The 17,209-nt window shown below is 44.0% G+C and overlaps 1 protein-coding gene across 7 annotated transcripts in view; it reads right to left on the bottom strand.

Moving 5' to 3' along the window:
* Positions 1-17,209, bottom strand: part of ATG13 (autophagy related 13) — a 42,002-nt gene that overhangs the window by 4,455 nt on the left and 20,338 nt on the right. For 2 of the 7 annotated variants that reach the window (XM_070383428.1, XM_070383427.1), the window contains 14 exons: positions 17,080-17,160; positions 16,583-16,702; positions 14,586-14,632; positions 12,994-13,134; positions 10,060-10,100; positions 9,203-9,299; positions 8,761-8,859; positions 7,859-7,952; positions 4,702-4,800; positions 3,846-3,956; positions 3,300-3,436; positions 1,046-1,160; positions 441-518; positions 160-321 (listed from right to left, as the gene is read on the bottom strand). In XM_070383428.1, coding sequence (XP_070239529.1) covers positions 160-321; positions 441-518; positions 1,046-1,160; positions 3,300-3,436; positions 3,846-3,956; positions 4,702-4,800; positions 7,859-7,952; positions 8,761-8,859; positions 9,203-9,299; positions 10,060-10,100; positions 12,994-13,134; positions 14,586-14,632; positions 16,583-16,702; positions 17,080-17,160 — 1,422 coding nt within the window. The remainder of the gene's footprint in view (positions 1-159; positions 322-440; positions 519-1,045; positions 1,161-3,299; positions 3,437-3,845; positions 3,957-4,701; positions 4,801-7,858; positions 7,953-8,760; positions 8,860-9,202; positions 9,300-10,059; positions 10,101-12,993; positions 13,135-14,585; positions 14,633-16,582; positions 16,703-17,079; positions 17,161-17,209) is intronic. The other 5 variants (XM_070383430.1, XM_070383429.1, XM_070383431.1 and 2 more) reach the window with 5 other exon arrangements.

Below are 17,209 nucleotides of genomic sequence, written 5' to 3' on the forward strand. Positions count from 1 at the left end.
AAGGCCAGGTTCCCCACGCAGAGTGCATAGCCAGGCACCCCCCTTCCCTCTGTCTGGACCAGCCCATCGGATCCCCGAAGGCCTACTCAAGAGCAACAGATGCTTCTAGGTTTACTGCCTCTGAAGCAGCAATGGGCAAGGGAGATGCTGCCAACTTACAAAGTCGATCATGACGAAGTCGTCCTGGGTATGGCCGCTGCTGCCCCCGCTGGAGCCATCAGAGTGCAGGCTGCCCTGGAGAGGAGATGTAGTCTCTGGGGAATCTGGGGGATTCACCTGTTTCAGAACAAGGCGGAGGCAGGGGCTGGTCCTGGGCACTGGCTGTAAACCATGAGCCAAGGGTGTGGCTAACAGTCCGCGGAGGAACAGTGAGCGGCCCACCAAGAAGGACAACCACTGTTCGCTGTCTCCCTGCAAACTCGACTCAGCGACGGACTCACCATGGGATCTGCATCCTCCAGCTCCAGGTTCTTGGGAGCAAACATGGCAAAGGGTATGTCCAAACTGGTTAGGGTCACCTGGAGAGACGCAGGAGAAAGTATCAGTGCGCCCCCTTCCCCCAGCTCGTCTGCTTCCTTAGGGGCTGCCAGAAGATGGGGGGGCATCCAGCAGGTTCACGCACTTCAGCTGACCATGCCACCCTCAGGTTCCTGTCTTGCTGGAGACCCCTCTGGTCTCCCCTGCTTTCCACCACGTGCCCACAGCATCCACAGGACCCTGGATTCAGCTCTGGAAGCCTGACCCACAGCAGTTCAGTAACAAGTGTTCCTCACTGGCAGAACTGAGGAGGACTTTCCTGTCTCAAGTAGTGCTGAGGCGATGACACTGCAGTGCAACATGTGTGCTAAACGGCGTGGTCTCCTCTCCTACGAGACCACATAGCAACAGTTCTTAACGTTTCTGGAGTGATGTCACAGGTCATTAATCCTCCCCATAGAAAATTCACACCATTTTGCATGTGATTTCAGTGGTTCCACAGGTCCCAGGTAAGACCTCACTCTAAGGGCTCACACATTCTCACAGGTTGCGGGGGCAGAAAAATCACCTGGTTGATGGGCTTGTTGACAAAAGCCCCCACTTTCCGGACAAAGATGGTCTCCAAGACATCGTGGGGGGAGGCCCGTCCCTCGCTGCTGTTTGATACAGTTTCAGCGTCCTCACTGGAGAAGAAAGGTCATGTCGGCTCTCCTTCTCAAACCACAGCAGAGCCTACTGGGTTCCCCGTAAACCCACCACCTTGTGAGGCCACAGCCCAGGACAGGAGCTGCCCCCACCAGCCCAAGCATGTGGGAAATGGCAGTATGAAGCCTGCCTGGGTCCCCGTCACCCTCACTTCTGAGTTGAGAGCACAGGACTGCACTTCCTGGAAGAGCTAAAAACAGGCATATGTGAATGAAACTCACAATTGTATAAAGCTTCCATAAAATTTACTCTATCATACCAGGGATAAGCATCAGTCACCGTGCATCCAGCTATCATACACATGGGCAAGCAGCTCTCATAAACGACTAATTTTAATGTCAGTCCAGTTACAGAGCCAGACTCGAGATCTTACACCCCCCTCTTCACTTTGTCGTTTTGCTGCCTGAAGCTCCACACCACGTGTCCGCCCTCCCCTTGCCCCGAGTCCTCTCTCTGTTCAGCAAGGTCTCTCAACAACACACCCAACCTGGCTGCCCCTCCCCCTCCTCCCAGGTGGCACAGTGATGAAGAATCCGCCTGCTAACGCAGGAGGAGGTGCGAGTTCAATCCCTGGGTCAAGAACATCCCCTGGAGAAGGGAATGGCTACCCACTCCAGCATTCCTGCCCAGAGAACTCCATGGATAGAGAAACCTGGAGGGCTACAGTCCAAGGGGTCACAGAGTGGGATACGACAGAAGCAACTAAATGACTCCCTCCCACCCTCCAGGCTGATGCTGAGTCCCGAAAGGTGGGGGACACCAAGCAGAAGAAACAGGAGCTCAGACTGTCAGTCACAGCCCTGTGAGAAGCCGGGGACGGGAAAGCCCCAAGGCAGGGGCTCAAGATGGGGAGGACTATGCAGTCCAAATGGCTCCCGGCCTCCAGACACCAGGGGGGACCAGCGTTTGAGAGCCCCCGGCACAGGGCCCTCTGTCTTCAGGTCATACCCCAGGAAGCTAGGCTCAGAATACAAGTAAAACGACTACGATGGGGCTTCCTTGGCTGTCCAGTGGCTAACACTCTGCTCCCACTGCAGGGGACACAGGTTCAATCTCTGGTAAGAGAACTAAGACCCTGCATGCTGCCAAAAAACAACACTAAGAGGATTCCCCCTCTGATTATCTAACAGGAGGAAAGAGGATGGCGGTTTGAGGGGCCAGGCATGAAAGTAATTATTTTTCCTGATGGATGACATGGAAAGATCCTTCCAAATAAACCCCCTCCCCCAACTCCACTGTGGGAATGGAAAAAAAAAAACCAGGAATTTCTAATATCTGAAAGTTCATTTAAGATGCAATGGGGCAATCGACGTCAGTAACTCTGGGGCCTTCCAGTTAAGAGAGGGCAGTGCAGGTCAAGACAGGCCCAGCTTCCCACAGAACTTTCGGTGAAATGGAAAGAGTGAGTCTAGGCTCTGCAATCCAAGAAGCCAGGCCTGTGCCTGGCCATTCTGTGAGCTAACTGTTCTCTTAGGCCCATCACTTAACCCTTCTGAGATCCTGTCGCCTATTAAAGGGAGGTAACATGGTGATTTTTGCAGGGTGGGATTATGAGAACTTTCCACCCAATCCATGTCTTCAAAATCTGACTTACAGACTGTATCACTTCTGCAATCAGAAAAGACAAAGGTTTCTTTTTGTATTCCAGTAAGGAAAAACAGTTGTTTCTACAGGATCCCCAGGAGGCACGAACACAGCAGAAAAAGATAATGGATCATAACTACCACCGCAGACACACCATGACTCCGATGTCACGGGTGTGGTTAACACCACCCTGTTCTGGTCTCAGGGAATACTGAGGACACCCAGGGAACCCATCTCAGGGGACGAGAGGAACATCTCAAAACACCTTCCTGCATCAGGGTAAGGCGCGCCAAGCCCGGCTGCCTGCTGTCAGAAGACAGTAGTGGTGCCCAGGGCAAGCCCCCCTCACACACCAGCTGCAATGCAAGATTCTTATCGGGAATTTGAAGGATTCCACATTTTCCCTGCAAATGCCAAGCCTGAGCCAATGCTGAAAGCTACTCTTTACTTGCTGATACCAAATAAGCAGATGTGTTGGGGAGGACAGGCCCCTGGTTGGTCTGAAGAGTGGCCGAGCCAAAACGTGAACTCACCTGCTGGACGGCGTGGCGGCGCAGTGGGCCCCATCAGAAGGGGTGTAGGTTGCCAGTCTCTCCTGGTCAGCCTGGGCAGCATGGGCAGGCTGGCTGGGACCAAGGGGTACCCCACCTTCCTTCCCGGGGACCATTAGCTTTGGGGGAAAACGAAAAAATACAGTGAATCACAGCAACATCAGGCAGGAGGGGAGACTTGCTGCCTAGCACGATGGCATCAGCTGTCCAGCTTTCCCATCACCAGTGCTGCCACCAAGTGGGCAGGAAACCTTGGAAATCTTGATCCTTTCTGGGGCTCGCTCAGTTAATGGAAGACATGCACGGAAGTGACTACAGAGGGAAAGAGAGGGGGGAAACACTCGGGAAGCTCTTCTTTTCTTTCTGAAGTGTAAGAGGCGGCCTCTCAGAACCATCTGGTCCTCCGAAGTTACAGAAGAGCTTTGGTTCAGAACACGTAGGACACGGGTGTATTAAGAGGCCCTCTGGTGTGTCTGGGCAGGGGAGGCAGCACAGGAGCCCCTGGTGCCCTCCCACCTTTAAAGATACCTGCTGAGGGTGTGTGGCGTTTAAGCCAGCAGCAAACACTACTGGATAAGCCAGGTCAGCAGATCCAACGCCCAGGGCAGCAGGCTGATAGGAAAGGCGAGAGCTGGAGAGCTAAGCAAGAGAAAAACAAAGAGGGGCAGCGGAAAGGAGGAGGGAGAAACAGGCACTCCTAGAGTGTGACCAATGATCAGATCAGTAGGGCGAGGAGCGGGTCCCGTGCGCTGCGGGGGAGGGCCTGATGTGAGGCTTACAGACAGACCAGGCCGTTCCTCTGAAAGTAGGAAAACAGACTGATCCGCAGTGGGGCGGACAGTCTCAGCTCCGTGCCCTCCCAAGGCCTCACGTGAGTTCCCTGCTCCCCCTTCTTCCAGGGGTTCAGCTACATTGGCTCAGTTTCCAGCCCAGCAGATCTGGGGAGCACCGTCTGGGCAGAACTGGGAACCAGAGCCATCAGTTTTCCCAGGTCATTCTAGTCTCTTCTTTGACCTTGAGGTCTCTTTGAAACACAAGGCATCTTCTTTAATCACACCCTCCATCACCACTGGGTTTGGGAGGGTTCCTATTTATAGTGAAAAAGAAAGAAAACCACTCTTGGATGATTTATCTGGGGAAAAAAAAAGATCTAAACAACTCCATGTACTTTTCACATCAATGGTAGGAGGAGGGGCGAATGATGAATCTTATTTTGGGCCGCTGGTGCAATGGCTGCATCCTGTTGAAAATCAATTACCGCACCTCAAAATAACCCACAGAACACTTGGGGATATTTAAATAACTATACCCTGTACTTTATTTATAGTTTTCAAATAAAAAGAAACCATCTGATAGTATCCCCTTCTTCCCAGTATGGACTCACTTGATGGGAAAAGGCCAGTCCTGCCGTGGGGACCCTCAGGGTGTCCGTCACCACAGGAGTAGGGGTCTGAAAAAGTGCCTTTGTGACCGTAAACACACACTGTGCACAGATACACACAGACAGGAGAAACAGGGGAGAAAAAAGAAAAGGGGCTTGAGAAAGAAGTGAAAAAAACTCTGGAAAGGGCAGTAGCAATAGAGGCTGAAATGTACAGTGACGTCAGGAGGGAAGCAGGGAGAAAGCTGTATGACTGCCTTCTGAAAAGGACCGCTTGGAAAGGTGTGAAGAAGAGAGTTTATCCCTGGCGTTCTCCCTGATGCGCAGGTGGAAAGCAAAGCTGAGTCGAGCTGCTATGACTTGGTGAAACCTGAACCAAGCATTAGTCTGCCTTTAGTCAAAAGAGGGTCTCTTTTAGAAAATTTCCAACAGGAGGGTCCTGAGAACGTACACAGGGTATGCTAAACAGGAATGAGGACGCTGAGGCTAAGATATTAGACTGAAAGCCTTCTTCTGGGGACTCAGAATCTGTAGGCTCAGGTTTAAACAGTTGATGCTTGTTGGCTGTGCTTTTAAAATGCTCAGGAACCCAGCGGTGAACTTTCTTGCATCAGCTCAGGGAAGATGAGGTGGTATGCAGGTGTAGGCATCAGGGTGTGTGTGTGCACACGCTCACAGTCCCTGAGGGTGTAGAAGAACTTGATGGAGTAAAGGCTGGGGCATTTTCAAAACTCAGGATTTCAAAGCTAATTATGGGCAAGATGATTGTTTTGGGTCTTGCTGTTCCATCTTTAAGTCTCGCCAATCAGCTAATTAATTAATGCCTAGAATTGGAGGTAGGACCCCAAGATACAGTACAGGTTCTGAGTCACAGCTATTTATTAACTTAGCTCTGTGCCCAAATGATACAATGATCCTTACTTTACTAGAAAAACAAAACAAAACCAGCCCATTAGTATTTACTGGATCACAGCAAAAGCTCAAACAGAAATTGTTGAACAATTATGTGATTCCCTAGATTAAACAAAAGAAGAAACTATTTCAATATTTACAGGAACAAAGAGACCAGGTGGTAAATGATTTTTCTTCCTCTGTTCTACCATCAAGCTTCAAAATGAGTATTTCTGCACCAAACTGTATAGTCTTGATTACAAGTACTCAGGGAGCAGTGACAAGGCTCACCCACTGGGTGCTCTCTCTGATGAAATCTTGACAAGATCTACCTTTAAACTGTAACAAGACACAATAGGCAACTGATAACATGAAACACACAGGCTCTCCTTACACAGGTTAATAAACCTTTCTGCAAACCTCAGCTACAGAAACGACTTAACTTCCCTTTACCTTTGGGGTCTGGCTGAATTTCCACTGTATCAGAGAAAAAGAAAAACTGATGTGTTAAAGCCCCAGGCTCACCACCCCTAACATCTCCCAAGTTTATGTATGGTTTATGAGTTTATCAGTTGTTAAATGAGCATTAAATGACATATTCAAATTTTGATGATTTAAAAACCATCAACTCACGAATGTGAACTAGTAAGAAAGTGGGCTTTCCTCTTTTTTTGGGTCAGTATCGCTCCCTGTCAGCAAGCATACCAGAAGCCACCCTCTTCCAGAGCAACAGCGATCTGTATGCCTACATATATTAACGGGGAGAGGGGGTGAATAACAATTCCTACACACCCAAACCAAACTGTTCAAACAATTTCACAAGACTCTCTTAAACTTTAAATAGTCACATTAGAAATAACAGTGATCCATGAATTTCTATAAAGTCCTTCACACATAAGTTAGCTTTTGTGCTTAACCCCTGCTTTTAAAACAAATCAGAACTATACTTTTAATTTAATATCTAAAAGCACAGGATGGAATAAATCTAAATTTTTTCTTAATGAAGAAAATATAGAGGATAAAAATGTACGGACAGCTAATTAATTTGTTGGGTCCAACACCCCCGAGTAAGATGGTGAAAGTAAGATGGTGAAAAAGGATAATCAGGGGCTAATTTAGGCTTCCCAGGCAGCACTAGTGGTAAAGAACCCACCTGCCAACGCAGGAAATGTAAGACACGTGGGTTCGATCCCTGCGTTGGGAAGATCCCCTAGAGAAGGGCTCCAGTATTCTTGCCTGGAGAATCCCATGGACAGAGCAGCCTAGCAGGTTATAGTCTATAGGGTCACACGGAGTTGGACGCAACTGAAGTGACTTAGCACGCACACATGCATGGGTCTAATTTAAAGGAAAATAGAATTCACTTAGGGAACCATCTAATATGAAAGAAAAGAGGAGGGAAAAAATAGAGGCAGGCAACGGGTAGATGATAAACAATCTGGGGTGGAAGGGAAGAAACGTGCCCTAAAATTCAGTCAGCTGGAAAAAACAACTCCTTATCTGAAGCAGTCTCAGAACCACATGTATATCATACACTTCTTTGGGGGAAGTGTTCACATTGCTTGGAGCCTGCGTTTTATTGAAACTGGCTGTGACACTGAAGATGGAGCCTAATCATGTTCAGAGAGGGAATGCAGACAAACAGATGTCTATGTAACTATTAAGGAAAACTGCATAGCTGGGGTCTTAATGGCATTTTATGCTAAATGATCACTGGCTACTTTTTTGCTCCTTCCATTATTAGGAACCATATTTAGGAACCACTTCAAAGAAGCAGCAGCTACTGGGACCTCCCTGGTTGTCCGGTAGTTAAGATTCCATGCTTTTACCACAGGGGCATGGGTTTGATCCCTGGTCAGGGAATGAGGATCCCGGATCTCATGTGCCGCTGGGTTCGGCCAAAAAAAAAAAAAAAGAAGTAGCTGCTAGTTCTAACAAGTGTTGCTTTCAGTGTCTCTCTGGTGCCAGAACACAATTCTGATTTTGTAGGGGTTTTCTGTGGCTGATTTTCTAGGGAATTTTAAGATGTCACCAGGGAGGTAAAAGTTACATGGAATCTTGCATGTTAAGATTGCAGACTAGAAATACTACAGTATTATCTGCTGGGTAAGAAGGTTCTCCTTTACTCCTCAAAATAACTCCTTGAAATAATCACCACCACCACCACCAGAAGAGATTGTTATCTAAATTTTCACATAAAATTTTCATATCATAAGGCCCATATATGTACTAAATAACTACCGCCACACCAGAACCTGTTTCCCCCTACCTGGGAGGGAGGAGAGGTGGAAAAGGAGGTGGCGCACACTTCCTGAGAGTCTTCCACAGAAGGACACGCTACTCCAGTGTCCTCGCCGGCGGTTCTGTGGTGAGGGGGAGAGAAATCATGAACTGACTGATGGCAGCCAATTTCAGAAAGGACACAAAGAGAGCTGAGATATGGATGCGAGTTGTGCTAAGAATCCTTTCGACAGTCCCTAATTTCAAGAGAGGTGCATTGAGTCCTTGATAATTTCAAATATGTTCAGAAAGCAACATCTAGAGGTTGACAATGGCTTTTTTTTTTTTTTAAATCCAAACATTTCACCTGACATATCATTTGAGAGCGTTTTTTTAAAGCCTGGCCAATGTAGGGCCAAAGAATCATCAGCAACAGAGAATGCAGTGAAATAAAAATCTAGATTCCAAAGACAAAAAACAATCCAACTTCACGAATCCTTCACAGAAAGGCAGCATCTTCCTTGGTACACATCTATTCCAATCTCTCAACAACTCTGTTTTCTGGGATCTAGGCCTGGAGATGTTTGATTCTGAGGAATAAAACTGAACTGTGCCAATGGTGACCTGAAAACCACCTAATTTGCAAAGAACATTCTTTCTCCACATTACTGCCACTCTCAGAGTTTCTAAGTAAAATCAAACCAAAAGTCAAATCAGTACTGTCTAGGTCAAAATATCAAAGGATTTTTTGAGACGTGGTCTACCTTTCGTCTTGGGGTACCTGACAGGCAGCAGCAAGGATACAGCCAGCCACTCCACTTCCCTCCCCGTGGGGTCTCCATCCGTGTGCCCTGCCTATCGGTGAGTGTGGATAAAGGCGCTCTACGGGCCTGTGCAAGATGGATGTTTCCACCAGCCACAGTTTGGAAAAGAGTTTTCCACATTCCTCACCTGTAATTGCAGGGGTGCATGGGCGAGGAGCTGGGGTAGGGACGGTCCACAAAGTGATCAATAATAATGCCCATGATAGGTGGGGTCCTCTCAAAGTGCCTGTAATGCAGTAAGCAGATGGCCACATTTGTTAGAATGCCTTGTCACGCCCCCTGCAGCCCTCAGAGATCCCTTTGCCTCTTATCTATTGGAAGGAACCACAGAACCTCAACTCCTGCATCCCTGAAAATAAGCCATCACTTCTACGTTGGCTCTGGGACACTCAGCTTCTCCAGTCTGGAGACTGGGTTGTCTCAGTTCAGCAATGGCAACGGTGAACTCTAGGCCCAGCTGAGGCGAGGGGGGATGGTTGGAAGAAAAACAACTTTAATATCTTTGGAAGAATTCCTTTTTTTTTTTTTTTTTGGAAGAGTTCTGTTGGATTCCAAGGCTCTTTCCTCACCTGGTGGACATGAATGCCAAGTTAATCCTGTAAGCACAGGAAAGAGTGATGGTGCCCACAGGGGTACCCACTGTCCCAACACGAACTGTCTGGAAACCTAGAAAAGAGATAAATAATTAGCTTTTTTCCAGACAATAATGACACTACCGTCAGTACGTCTTTCCCTGAACCATTCAGCCACTTGTACAACCTCTGGCATGACTCACTTAGCTACCTTGAATGCAGCAGCCTCAATTTTATACATATGTGTATGTATATACATACAATTTTATTTTAATTTATTCTATGTTGACCTAATACTGGCAGGGGAAAAAGCATCTATTTCCTGATAAAACTACCTTCAAAGAGGTAAAATGATTATTAAATCAAGTTAGGACTTAAACAAGTCCTAACCAACCCTGTCCAGATGTGCCAATAAGACATTAAAGGGGCACAGAGAGTTCCTCACACAAATACTTCAATTTATAAAGCAACTGCACTCCCAGCCAAGCTGCCACCCCAGAACTAAGCACAGAAAAGAGCCAGGGCATTACAATAAAACTTTCCTAGTTTTCTTGGTTTCACTTCCAATTTTTCAAAATTGTTGATACTCATCAGAAACGTTTAACATGATCACTGTAGAAAATTAGGAAAACAGACAATCATATAAAGAACAACAAAGAATTCTGAGTTACTAGAACTTTTGGGAAAATTATTCAGTCATTCCCTGGTGGCTCTCCAGACCTGTCTTTTCCTTACTTGTATCACACATACTAAAATCACAAGCTATGTAATATTACAGGCAGCATCCAAGCACATCTCTGAAGTCAGGAGAACACTTAGCAACACTACAAATGTTTTTTAACCTTGATACATACCTTCCCCTAAGCCATTCAGCTGAACGTCCCCAAAATATATTCTGTAGGGAAGAAAGAAAAAAATGTTGCTTGATTCTTTATTATAAGGGCCTGCATACTAAACACCTAGAAACAAAGTCAACAAAACCAACCCTTCTTTTCTCATCTGCATGAACATCTCTCCGAATGGAGCAGTATTGCTACTTTTCGATTAAGCTGTAGGCATGAGGATGGTTATGCAGAGGACTGGTTAAAAAATTAGAAAAATAAAAATTAAGTGTGACCTGCTGTTTAAGTTCCTTATTCCTGCTTCTGCAGCATATTTGTAAAGTTATATGCATGAATGCTTGCTAAGTTGCTTCAACTGTGTCCACCTCTCTGTGACCCCATGGACTATAGCCCGCCAGGCTCCTCTGTCCATGGGATTCTCCAGGCAAGAATACTGGAGTGGGCTGCCATGCCCTTTTCCAATGGATCTTCCGGACCCAGGGACTGAACCCGCATCTCTTATGTCTCCTGCACTGGCAGGTGAGTTCTCTACTACTAGCACCACCTGGGAGCCCTTTGTAAAGTACACCTATTGGGAAATAGAGAATATACGGACAAAATTGGCAAATAGTTCTGGAACTTCTATTACCAGATATAAGACATTTTTGTTTTAGAATTGACCTATAATTGACACACAACATTATATTAGTTTCAAGGATATATAATGATTCAATATCTGTACACATTGCAAAATAATCACCACACTAAGTCTGGTTAACATCTGTTATCATTCACAGTAACATAATTGTTTTTCTTAAGAGTGATGAGAACTCTTAAGATCCACTTTCCTAGCAACTTTCAAACATGGGATAGAAGTCACTAGATTTTGAAATGTGATCTTCAAGGTGGGCTCACTCTGCTTATTGAAAGTCATTCCATCATTCCAAAGTAAACTAAGTAATTAGAATATCTTTTCTACCACTGAATAAACAGGCAAGACTATTCTAAAACTATAAAAATCTAAACACAGTAGAATATTTCCATGAATCTCCCTGGGAAGGCCAGTCTATATTAGCAAAAAGTCTGAATTATAAAACACTTAAAATGTATTTTCATATTTTTCAAGTAATACTGTTGAAAATTAAACACATACATGGGTTTGTTCAATAAAAACTAAGCTCTGACAATCTACAAAGCCCTAAGGTTAGATATTAGGGATGAGATAAAGATAAACTAGGGACAAGTCCTAGGATGAATCTGAATCCTAGGTCTCACAGATTACAGTCTGGAATGGAAGAAAAGAAATGTATATACATATCTGAACTACATGCACGAAAGTGACAGATACCATTAAACAGGGGTTAGCCCACTTTTGTTTAAAGGATCAGTTAGTAAATATTTTAGACTTGTGGGCCATATAGTCTGGGGCAACTACTCAGCTCTGCTCTCATACTACAGAAGTAGCCACTGATAATAGGTAAATGAATGGGGTGGCTATGTTGTAAAATAATTTTATTTATAAAATTATTTGTAAAATAATTCTATTTATAAAAACAAGCAGATGGGGGAAGAATTCCCTGGTGGTCCAGTGGTTAAGACTCTCTGTTTCCACTGTCAGGGGCCCAGGTTCAACCCCTGGTTGGGGGGAACTGAGATCCTGCAAGTTCTACAACTTGGTCAAAAGAAAAAAAAAAGGCCTAGAAAAGTAAACACACATAGGGTTGCTAGATTACTTCAACAGAACTAGTTAATTCTCTAATCCATGGTCCTTCCATCCTGTTATACCAATTCTCAAAATCAGCTCTTTGCATGTAAGCCAAAGGCCAACACCCATGGCTCATCATTAACATGAAACAGAGTCCCGGCTAATTTGGGAACCCTGACTTTCCAGGCTCTGCTCTCACACTTTGCTACATGTCCTCTTCACCACCACGCTGGTCCATTCAACAACCTCTATCAGTTCAGTCGCTCAGTCGTGTCCAACTCTCTGTGACCCCATGGACTGCAAGACACCAGGCTTCCCTGTTTACCACCAACTCCTGGAGCTGCCTCAAACTCATGTCCAACTCGGTGATGCCATCACTTCATGGCAAATAGATGGGGAAACAATGGAAGGAGTGAGAGACTTTTTTTGGGGGGGGGCTCCAAAATCACTGCAGATGGTGACTGCAGCCATGAAATTAAAAGATGCTTGCTCATTGGAAGAAAAACTATGACCAACCTAGACAGCATATTAAAAAGCAGAGACATTACTTTGCCAACAAAGGTCCGTCTAGTCAAAGCTATGGTTTTTCCAGTAGTCATGTATGGATGTGAAATGAAAGTTGGACTATAAAGAAAGCTGAGCGCTGAAGAATTGATGCTTTTGAACTGTGGTGTTGGAGAAGACTCGTGAGAGTCCCTTGGACTGCAAGGAGATCCAACCAGTCCATCCTAAAGGAAATCAGTCCTGAATATTTATTGGAAGGACTGATACTGAAGTTGAAACTTAATACTTTGGCCACCTGATGTGAAGAACTGACTCACTGGAAAAGACCCTGATGCTGGGAAAGATTGAAGGCAGGAGGAGAAGGGGATGACAGAGGATGAGATGGTTGGATGGCATCACCAACTCGATGTACATAAGTTTGAGTAAGCTCCCAGAGTGGAGATGGACAGGGAAGCCTGGTGTGCCGCAGTCCATGGGGTCGCAAAGAGTTAGGCATGACTGAGCCACCAAACTGCCCGAGAATTTAAAAATCCTTTCCATAGCAATCAAGACTGTATATAAACAAAAGGATAAAGAACTTGGCTGCTTTGGAAAAAGCTGAGGTTCATAAAGGAGAATAGATAGGCAATCACAGTAAAGGTATAGCATCAACCATCCAAATATCTGTCCAAAAATTAATCATGGAATACCTGAATGCTGGTCAGACAATGTGCAAATTGATGAGTCCAAAGTGTGAATCATGAAGGTGAGCTGTTTACCTGTATAAGATGACATATTCATGCCCCTGCTTTCTGGAGAGTCTGTAAGCTGGTGTCACCCTAGTTATAGCAAGCAGAGACTTCAGCAGCAACGACAATCTGTTGTACACAGCATAGGAAACTTTGATTTCTTTATCACACCTGCGGAGCAAAGACACTATCAGCATTCTCCTGCTTGGCTATCACAAAACAAAGAACAAAAATGCAATGGATAGAGACATTAGCTATGTTCCATGGAGTGACTGACATTATTTGTCAGCATTAGAACATATAATTGAATAACCTTACTGTACACTATAAATTAACACGACATTAAAAATCAACTTAATACTTCAATTTTTAAAAGTCTAAAAAAAAATGTTAACATTATTCATAAATTTGGATAGAATATAACCTGATTTGCAGCCTAAATAACATTTTAAAGAGTATTACAGTCAAAAGAGATAGTTGCTAATTAAACTGGAACTGTGTAAGATTAAATTTATAATTAAAACATCCTCTGAACTAAACTTGTAATCAGAGCGCTTTGTCAGCTCATCAACAAATTGTTGATGTTGACCAAAGTTTTACTTTCCACGCACCAGACAAAGGCAGGTGGGCAACAAAAGGTCTCCAATATATCTTTTTCTAGCTTTGAAGCAGTTATCTTTCAAAGAAATAAAGCAGAACACTTAAAAACCAGTAATTCAATATTGCAGTTGTATTACTGAAAGTACAAACATAATTTCAGTGTACTATCTTACAGCAGTCTACTTCTATACATCTAACAGGAAATGTGGAGAAGTGCTTGGTACGAAAATTTTGGACTATAACCTGGCAATAGCTTTTTAAGAAAGAAAAATAATGCCTATACCACTCATACTTATTAAAAAGATTTTTATTTTGATGTGTTGCTATTTCCTCAATTTTCCTATATATTCTTCTTGAAATTCGGGCAGGAATTCAGCTAATCTGCCCTGAAAAAAGAAAATGGAGGGGAAAATAACACGCATTCCTAGTCCGTGACCAACACAGCATGTCTGAAGGAGTGGCGAGGGGAAATCTTATTGGACATCTGCCACCCAGAAAACAGACAAAACAGAGTAGTCATGTTACAAGAGCTCAAGGGATTTAATCAGAGAACTATGTGTACTCTGGGAAAACAACAAATCCTTTTTCAGCTTTCTCTCTGCTCCTCTGTGTTGTCTGAATCTCTCTGGACCGACACTCCTTTTGAAGGTCATTGCTGTGCCTGGGCTGGAAGCCAAGCACGAAGCCAACTGTAGGAAAGACCTACCAGCTTTGTTAAGTGGTCAGAACACTCTCCGTAACTGATACAAGCCCTGCTTTTCACGTGATGTCGTGCACTTCATCCTCAGCTACCACAACCAAGGATTCTAAGATAGAGCACTTACATACTTTTAAAATTTATTTATTTCTAATTGAAGGATAACTGCTTTATAATACTGTATTGGTTTCTGCCATGCATCAACATGAGTCGGCCATAGGTATACATATGTCCCCTCCCTCTGGAAACTTCCTCCCGTCTCCCACCCCATCCCACCCTTCTTGGTTATCACAGAACATCAGTTTGAGCTCCCTAGAGCACTTACTTTTCATTCATTTCCAGACACCAGATTTCTAGCTCCATGGAATCTCCCTGTAAATGGAACAATAAAAGGTATTGTTAAGATATTATTAAAAGATATTTCAGTTTTGCTTTTGATAATCTTTTTTATTATAAAGCACAATACAGCCACTATAAAAATATTACAAAGTATAAATAAGCAAAAAGAAGACATCACTTATAATACAATCAGTGATTTTCCTAAATCAAAGTGAGCTCATACCATACATTCTATTTTTTATCTTTTTTTTTGTATATACTATTTTTATCACTTTTTAATGTGCTTTAAACTGTGGTGTTGGAGAAGACTCATGACAGTCCTTTGGACTACAAGATCAAACCAGTCAATCCTGAAGGAAATCAATCCTGAATATGCATTGGAAGGACTGATGCTGAAGGTGAACCTCCAGTACTTTGGCCATCTAATATGAAGAACTGACTCCTTGGAAAAGACCCTGATGCTGGGAAAGAGTGAAGGCAGGAGGAGAAGGGGACGACAGAGGATGAGATGGTTGGATGGCAACACCGACTCAATGGACATGAATTTGAGCAAAGCTCCAGGAGTTGGTGATGGACAGGGAAGCCTGGCAAGGTGCAGTTCACAGGGTTGCAAAAGTTGGACACGACTGAGAGACTGAACTGAACTGATCACTTTTTAATCAGTAAGTACAACATGGAATTCTCCTTATAATTAAAAATTCTACATTATTTTTAATGGCCACATAGTATTCTACCAGGGCTTTCCAGTGGCTCAGGAGCAAAGAATCTGCCTGCAGTGCAGGAGACCCAGGCTCTACGTGAGGGCAATTCTTTGGTTGCAGCAAGCGAGGACTAGTCTCTAGCTGGGGTGTAGGGGCTTCTCACTGTGGTGCTTCTCTTGTTGCGGAGCACAGGTTCTAGAGCACAAACTCAACAGTTGCTCCACAGCATGTGAGATCTTCCTGGATCAGGGGTCGAACCTGTGTCTCCTGCATTGGCAGGCAGATTAGCACTGAGCCACCAGGGAAGTCCACTCACAACAGTTTAGAATCTGATTTCACAGATGCCTGAGAGATGAGAGAGTTCTTCCTTTTGGACTCCCTAAGGATCACTAAGGAAAATAACTCACAGTATACACCAGTAATTCAATAAAGAGAATAGGATGTTTTGTTTTATTTGGTACTAAGATTTCTACAGACTACATACTGACATCATTCACACAATAAAAAATTAAGAGCCTACTATGTGCCATCCAAAGCATTGTGACAGGCACAGAGATGATTATTTATTATATCCTGCCTCGTTTCAAAGAGAATTGAAGAACTACACAGATAAAAAGGTGTGGCATAGCTGCTGACCTCAAGAATAAAAGTGTAAAGTATCAACAGGAACGTGTAATAACTGTATACCATATTTTATTTATACACTTTACAAATAAAAATGAAATGAAGAAGTATAGCCCCACAAGACTGTGAAGTGTGGTGGTGGTAGAGGTGGGGCTAAGTACTTTGGCCAGAGTTACTCAGCTAGGCTCTGAATTTGGTTCTGTATAGCTCTAAACTCCATTAGCCTTTTATTATTCCACACAGCCTCACAATCCTGTAGTGGAAATAGATTAATAAACATACAAGAAAAACTATTTGCATCATGGAAAAAGGTGGAAAAACACATTAAAAAAATCACATTCCAGCAAGTTATACTCTAAGAAACAAATATAAACAAAGCACACAGGAAATCTAGAGAGTGGTTAGAAAGGGAGATCTTTTAGAGCATATGAGTGTTGAAGGATGAGTAGAAACACATCACTTACAGATGATATATATATGAAGATGAGAGTGAAGAATCTACTCCAAGTGGTTGGAAGAATAAGTACAAAAACCATGACCTCCTCAGAGAACCATGAGACGATCAGAGAGGGAAAGCGTAGGAACAAGGCTGAGTTGGAACCAGAGTGTAAAGTGCTTTGGGTGCTGAGTTAAGACCCTGTCCTGGCCATAACCTTACCTCAGAAGTCTTGAGTGAGATCTCCACACACATAGACCTCCCAACAGCAGGCAGCTGCCCTGCCAGGGCCTTCTTTGCTTCATGTGTAACCTCTGGGATGTCTTTGATTGCTAAATTGAACTAGAATACAAGAACTTTGTGTTAAACACTCGCAAGGAACATTATGGAATCAAAGTAGTAAGACTGGATACTGAGTAACGTAGGCCTTACCCTGACTAAGGACAGTCATTCACTTCTCCTTTCCCCTTAAGAGATGTCTTGCATCAAGGCCCCAAAACTCAGGTTGATAAGTTTTCACTCATCACAGAGGAAAACCAAAGAACATCCAGGACTAACATTCAATGAAGAATGAATTTTCCAAGTGAATGGATCAAATGGAATTAGGCATTTTAATGTTATGACTTAGTAATACTAGAAATATTATTATTTATTACTACACCATGATTCCTTGTGACAAACACCATAGTATATCCCTCAGCAAAGAACAGGAATTTTACCCAGTCTGAACCCGTTGGGGAAGAAGACGAACGAGTACAAATCTTCTCTCCCAGTCGAGCCTGGACAATCACTTGGACAGTCTGAAAAAAACCAAACAAAAAAATCAAAGGTGACGTTTCAACAAACTGA

This window comes from Bos mutus, chromosome 15 (genome assembly GCF_027580195.1).
Source record: "Bos mutus isolate GX-2022 chromosome 15, NWIPB_WYAK_1.1, whole genome shotgun sequence".
Classification (NCBI taxonomy): Eukaryota; Metazoa; Chordata; class Mammalia; order Artiodactyla; family Bovidae; genus Bos; species Bos mutus.